At 37.4% G+C, this 7,418-nt stretch overlaps 1 protein-coding gene across 1 annotated transcript in view; it reads left to right on the top strand.

The window, feature by feature from the left end:
- thsd7ba (thrombospondin, type I, domain containing 7Ba) overlaps positions 1-7,418 on the top strand; it is a 117,182-nt gene that overhangs the window by 86,854 nt on the left and 22,910 nt on the right. The window contains exon 15 of the mRNA XM_035676667.1: positions 7,073-7,078. Within this exon, the coding sequence (XP_035532560.1) occupies positions 7,073-7,078 (6 nt within the window). The remainder of the gene's footprint in view (positions 1-7,072; positions 7,079-7,418) is intronic.

Genomic DNA, 7,418 nt, shown 5'->3' with positions numbered 1-7,418 from the left:
TGAATCTGAGGTCTCTGTGGGAAAGAGAGAGAGACAGAGAGAGAGAGAGACACAGAGGGAGAAATCTGTAAGGGTACAAGACAGGTGACTTTGTGAGGATAATGGGACACTGACTTAATCTTTTCAGTTTTTCAGTTAACTTTTGTATTATGCAACTTATGGAACAACTATATTTAACCCATTTCAATTGAATAGATTGAGTGTTCTGCTATCTACTTTGTGCTATATTTTTTTATTTATTCTTTTAAATTGTTTGTTCTTTGCATGTTTATCTTGATATATAAAATAATAACATATTAAAACTTAGTATAATCACCACATTCCAACCTGTTTATTTGTGTGGGGCAAAATATATTTCTAGTCTCATGATATCACCCGTGCTATCACTGTAAGGTTTCCATAGAATCACATCCTCTTATTTATGGAATACAACAAAATCAATATGGTCCATGTGTGCTTTTAATGGCTTGATCTGCTTGTTGCAACTGAAGGGCAGAAGGGAAGTAAAACACAGTTGTTGGATATAGTAGGATGTTCTGTCTCGATGCCTTCTGTTCCACTGATGTGTTGTCAATGGCACATACTGTGTAGACAGAGAGAATGGGCTTTCATTTGAAAATAAAATCTTGTTATAAGCTTTTAATAAGAATTGTGGTGCCCTGATGCAACCTCTTCTGATAAGTAGTTCTCTTAACAATACACAGCTACAGTACAGAAGAACATAATTATGAGATAATAATCTGTACCTAATAATTATGCACCTTTCATTTGCAAACTATGTGTATCACATGTTGAGCATGTGTTCAAATCTCGTGAGAACATTCATAAAGTACTCTAGTCTGCATTCCCATTTGAAATGTTATAGTTGAACTGGGGTGTTTTTAGTGTTTTGACTATTACAAGTGATCACTGTTAGAGTTGCCACATACATTATATATTAAGGGTCTGTGTAACATTTAGTAGGATCTATTTGCAGAAATGGAATATAATATTCTAAGGTATGTTTTCATTAGTGTATAATCATCTGAAAATAAGAATTGTTTTTTAATTGTCTTTTGTTACCTTAAAACGAGCTTTTGTATGTCCTCTTACACGGTGGCCGCCATGTTGAACTGGTATGTTTCTATAGTAGCCTAGAATGGACAAATCAAACACTAGCTCTAGATAGGGCCTTTTACTATTTTGGTAAGCTTTGCAGCCACTATATTCCACTATCTACAATGTATTTGTAATGGACTTTTTGTGATCTATTGAAGCTGTCTCACTCTTTTCCCCCACCTAGCCACTGATTCTCTAAATAGCCTTTAATCAGCAAGCTTGCATGCCAACAGTCTGATCATGCTACTCCAGGACAGATTTATGGAGGAAATAATCATGTGTGCACTCCACATCACTGCTGCTGACAGCCTTCTGCAAATCCAAGCAATGACCGATCTTATATTAGTGGTTTCCCACAAACACACACTTCAAGGCCGAAGTTGATGTTTTTCTGCCTGTGCTTTCGGAGGCTTGGGATCATTGCAAGTCTCACAAAGAGTTTTATTCACCGTTAGTATGACTATTGTCAACACTGAGTTTCCAACTCACTGCTTTACTGCAACAATTAAAGCATTTGGTTCTTTCTTGGTGATTATATATATCATAACTGGATGTCTTGGCTCAGTTCAGCTGAGTGTTTGTCTTCTTGGCAAATGCAAGTAAGCTATGAGACTACTGATGCTGCTGGCGTTTTTTTCTCAGAACTTTGAGCTTAGCTGTGGTGCCTGTTTAGAAGAACAGGCAAGAAAACGGTCAAACACAGTTCATTATACGCATTAATTTGTTGAGGGGTTTTTATTACCTCCCACAGATCTGCTTCTGGGCGATGTCATGGTGCCTGCTGGTATGGCTGCCAAGCTAAGCTCTTACAGTGCTGCTATCTATCCATGCTGAGTCTGTTGATCGTTTCTTTTTTGGTAACATATTGAGGAGTTTCATCCTATTGGTTACAACCTTAGTAAATTCTGATTATTAATGTCAACCCTTGGTTAGTTTTGAGGTAATAATGTTTTTCCTAATGTTGTTGGCATTGTTTTGGTGAGCTTGCCTTAGCTTGGTAAAGTGAGGTTACTCTTGGACAGAATACTATTTGTGTATTGGCTTTAAATACTTAATCTTGGCATATCCCTTGTTCAATTGGCAAGGCAAATACAACATGTTTTTTAGTTAATCATATTCATATCACATTTCATCCGCACACTTCACATCAGCATTAAAGAAACAGTGAGTTTTATGACAGCTTGTGCTGCTGTTAGAGTTCACATATCATAAATTAGGCCCAACCAGCTGAGCTCTTGTTTAGCTACTCTGGATTAGCTGCTGGACTATGAATTGAACTTGAATTTCCGTCGGGATAAATAAAGTATCTATCTATAATCGGACTCAATGAACTTGGCCATCTGCTGTTTTTCAATTTTGCTTTTCACAGAGGATTTTTTCTGCTCCAAGCCAAGACTTTTGAGCTTGTAATATGATAAAGTTAATGATTTATCTGCTGCAGAGCCGGTGTGTCATGTGCATTATGCTGCTCATCAGGTCGATGTATTCTCTTCAGTTCATAGTAAATTTCCCTTGATGATTGGTAGTGCATTATTAGGAATAGGCTGGTGGTCAGTTCCTGGTCCAAGCATTTTGCAAAATAATTGAAATAATTTAGGGTTCAGTTTAACATGGGGCCAAGAAAAACCGAGAATCAATCCTAACCCCTAACCCTAACTCTAAGCCTACACCTGATGGACAATGTGCTCTACTTTCTGAGCAACAGCAGCCTCAAAGTGGACATACAGGTTGTCCATTCTTACAAATAGCTGAGTATTTACTCAAAGGTGGCCTGGATTGACAACATGAATACAAGAACAGTGTTGCTCTGTCTACTGAGGAAGCTAAGGCAGTATGTAAGGCAGCCCTAAATTCACTGAACACTCTGTAGTGGAATTATTTTTCTCCTATATTGTGGTCAGCAGGGGCAGTGGCATCTTGACTGACTACAGACAAAAACATAAACTTAGAGGGAGGTCAGCTTTTCCTGGGGTGCTCTTTGGTTTCTCTAAAGCAGTGGTTCTCAAACTGTGGGACATCGAGCCAATGCAGGTGGCCGTGGACAACCAGGAGAACAATATGGACCGAAACAAAGCTAAATAAATAGGAGTTTTCTGATCCTATTACACTCACCTTTATTTCACTAAAATTCAACTTGAATCCTTTTTTATTAGTTAATCATTACCAAAAAGTGTGGGGTGTGAGGCATGAACCTTTTTTCTGCTTTTGAAGAGGGGTATGCTAGAAAAAGTTTGAGAACCATTGCCCTATAGTATGTGGGGTTGAAAGACTGATGACCAAACTTTCCATTATGTGCAACACATTCCACCCACTCTGTACGACCATAAGTGCTTTTGGCAGCTCCTTCTGTGCCAGCATGCTCCACCTACAGCATATAAAAGAGGCACCTCCTCCCTGCTGTGGCTCTACAAAGACCGCTACCCTCAGTGGACCACAACAGAACCTCAACTAGACCAACTATAACATTCAGGTGTTTTTAACTGAATTGTTCTCTGGCTCACTGAGCATTATCGTTGCTGTTAACTGAACACAGTTTAGCTGCTTTTCAACAATATAATTGTTTACTTATTACCTCATTCAGGTGCAGTTTTGAGGTTTTACAGTAAGCAAGTAAAACTGTTGAATCACTCGGTGTCTTAATTTCTGACTTATTTAATATGCTCTACTATCTAATGTATTTATCATTGCCTATTTAATTTTCTTTTCTTTTAATGTGTATATTACTCCCAGTTTTCAGTGCTTTTATGCAGTTGCTGGTTAATTTCCATATATATCTACAGAAAATGTAATCCAAGCATGATGTCCCTCTGTTGATAGCCAACAACCGCCCATAGCAAGTCCATAGAACGACTGAATCAAAAATATCAGAAAAAGATAAAGGAGTACAAATGTTAGATTTCTGGTTTTTATCAGAGTGCACCCAGGTGCTAAACTCATTTCTCTCCTTCATTAGAACGAAAGACTTTTGGAGCCAGCTGCTGATGGAGTTACCTAAAGCCAATGAGGTGTAATTAACGCAGAGCAGTGCTTGGGCATGTGTTATTGCCCCCCTGTAGGCCCAGCCCAAAAAGCGAAGTGTCTTCTTGCATTACAAACCATGCATATTGTTAAAGCAGTCTTGAGTGCGGCCACCCAGAAAGGCTACATTTTGAAGCCTCTCTATCTTTACTCAAAGCCTCTAGCCACTCGAATGGTCCCTTGCATTTACTTCAAGGTTAATCATAGTTTCTATCTGGTAATTAGAAAAACAAATTGTATTAAATGGCTGAGTGAACATTAAATACATTCTATCATTTCATAACTGGGATGACTGTTTTTAACGACACAATTGTTGCACATTTTTTGTTAGCTTTGCAATGTAATAAAACATGAATACAACCACCAAGCTTTAGATGTTACTCTGCAGTAATTCAATAAAATACCTTTAACGTGTTTATTTAAATTGACTGTATAGTAATTATATCTGACATTGCATTAACATTTTAACATCTACCAATTTATTTTTCTCTTTACATTTTAATTGTGTACCATCTAGCTGTTTAAGAATTTGTTTGTAATAGTAAACCATAAGAAAATAGAGATAAAATCATAGCAACACTAGAGACAAACAGACAGACAATATAATTAGCATGTAACAGGATGAAACGTGAGACAAAAGGGCAAAGGTGTTAATTGTGTTGTGACTTTGTGTTAAAATGCACAAATTGCTCATATACAGTCCTTATTTAAACTGTGTAAGATATGTATTGGCTCTGATATGATAACAGAGCTCATTCACAATTGTTTGTGTAAGTATATGAAAAAGATCTTTGACCATAGCTATTATTAAAAGCTGGTGCAGGGTTAAGTGCTTGTGAAATGTCTCATCTAATGCATTCCTGTCTTGTTGAGCTGTGTCTGGGTAATAGATTACAAACTAAATGAGAAAAGGAGATTATTTCAGAGCTGGAAATAGAGCTTGATGGTCAAATAATTTGTGTAATAATGTAAAGTCACACCATTGCCCTACGGTGGAGCCAACACAGCTGTGGGTCCAAGGAAGATGCTGGGCGTAAATCTTGTGAGGCCTTAGGTTAATTGTGGTCCTTGGTAGTGAGAGCCCTGATTGGAAGACAGTAGAAGAGAGAGAGAGTATGATATGCAAACCAACAACTCTGTTGTAGAAGATTAAAATCAATTTTAGAGCAGTAATAGTCGTGTCTCTCGAGACCATGTGTATGTGTTTGTGTGATACTGATAATACGGAAAAATTACACCTGTTATATAATTGAGATTATATAATATATATATGTTTTAGAGGTTGGGTCAGTCATTCTGGAGAAAGCTGATTATTGAATCTTATTCCCAGGGCTTCAAATACTGACATTGTGGGTTGCCTGTGTTGCTGATTTTGTTGTTGTGATTCAGGTTTTCTAATTTGTTTTGTTTTTTTCCATCTGCCGGTTTGTTGGCACAGTGTGTTGGTTATTAGCACACATTTTGTTGTTAAATGTTTTGGCCTTGTGGCTGTATTTAATCTTATATTTTCTCATCTAAATCATTTACACCATCTCAGATTTCAATTTTCAGCAAAAACAAATGTTCTTTTTGCAGTAGTATTGTATGTCTTTTCTGAAAAGCACAAATGTGTCTAACTGATACAGGCAGTCCTCCTAATGGCTGCATAATTTGTTGGCACATGTTAACCTTATCATCTCATGAGTATATTTGAGAGGTCATCATCACATGGGAATAACTCCTGCTATGTTTTTCAGAGGAGCCATTGTTTTCTAACTCATCCATGGGCCTGCTGACAGTAATAGAGCGGTTTATTTGTAGTTGTAGACACACAATGACGGTTAAAGAGATTTATAGAACAGAATGCTCCTCTTTAAGGCTTTCTGTCCCATTTTCCCTCTGTCTACGATAAAATGCCATCCCTGCAGAAGGTTCCTGTTGGCATTTTTTGTATGTGTGTTTATTTGTGTATGGGTGTGTGTATGTTTTCTTTGTATACATGCATTGGTCATTGTGTAGGCACTTCAGTATGTATCTATGTGTTTCTGTGTGCATTGGGTTCTCATCAAGTTCTCATCATCACACCATCAGCAGGTGTCTTCTTTTGGATGGAAGCCATAACTATTGTCTCATACAGCAAATGAGAGAGTTTAACAATAATGCAATTTACTTTCCATTCCTTTTTTTCTTCATGAAAAACAGGACTTACATTTTGTGATCATTAACTATTGCCTCTTAACCGTAAATGAAGATGGCTTTAATTGAATGAATGAAGATGGAAAAAGGGGACACTCTTGGCATCTAATAGGATTTGCAGCATATATACATGGTTGCATGTTATCCATTATTTGATAATTTGTCAATACATGCAGCCTACAGTATTTGGCTCAAACAAACACACTATGAGTCCAGTAAAAGTCTAATTCAATGGTATATTGTATGTGCAGAAAAAGTAGTGTCTTGTGTCAGGGAAATGTATTGTAATGTCCCCTTTACTGTGAAAACTAAATCAGGACAGCCTGACCGGTTTCTTTTCAACAACATAACAGTTACTTTAGTAACCTCGTTTAGATACAGAGCACACAGCCTTTCCGAGCATATGCTCATTCACGCCGACTTCCCTCTCACAATCTCCAGACAAATTAATTTCTCCGAGTTGCCTTCAGCTGCAGGTCTGGCCATTGCACAGCTGTTGCAACCAACTGCAGCACTTTAAAATTCTCTCAACACTATGAATCATTCAGTTTGGCAAAATATCCAGGACTTCTAGATTCACTGTAGATGATGAAGTACTTAATCATCCTTTACCCCCATTAATGAAATACAGAGCAGAATGCATTATTTAAATAAAATCTAAGCAAAACTATACATTTCTGTCACTGCAGGCTAAATCTAAACTAATGATCATATCATTGTTCTTCTCTCCCCTACCCAACTTCTGGCTTGTCATGCACTGCTAATATGGACATCCACGCAGGCTCAGGTCAGTGCTGTTCATTCTGTACATATACTATGCTGTAGCTAATGAAGACAAAATGCATGCCAGATCTGTCCGAGTCACATACTCCTGTGACCCTTTTGGTCTTTTGGTCGAGAGAAAAGAACAATAGTTTAATTGGAGAGAGTGCTACATTGATAGAAACAATTTATGTGAAGTGCATCTGGATGATATTCCATCTGCTTTTTAACTAGAGGGACTCAGATTGACATTTTCTAAAGAACGTTAGGAGTTCATTAAATTGTCGGTAAAACTTTTGAGAGTGTGCTCAAAGAAATTGAGCTGGGTAATTCTTGTATTGCTTATCTAAAAAAGATTTTTGATT

This window comes from Morone saxatilis, unplaced genomic scaffold (genome assembly GCF_004916995.1).
Source record: "Morone saxatilis isolate NCDOM2014 unplaced genomic scaffold, NCSU_SB_2.0 Contig5, whole genome shotgun sequence".
Lineage (NCBI taxonomy): Eukaryota > Metazoa > Chordata > Actinopteri > Moronidae > Morone > Morone saxatilis.
The sequence above is the reverse complement of the archived record's forward strand: the minus strand, read 5'-3'. Positions and strand labels throughout refer to the sequence as shown.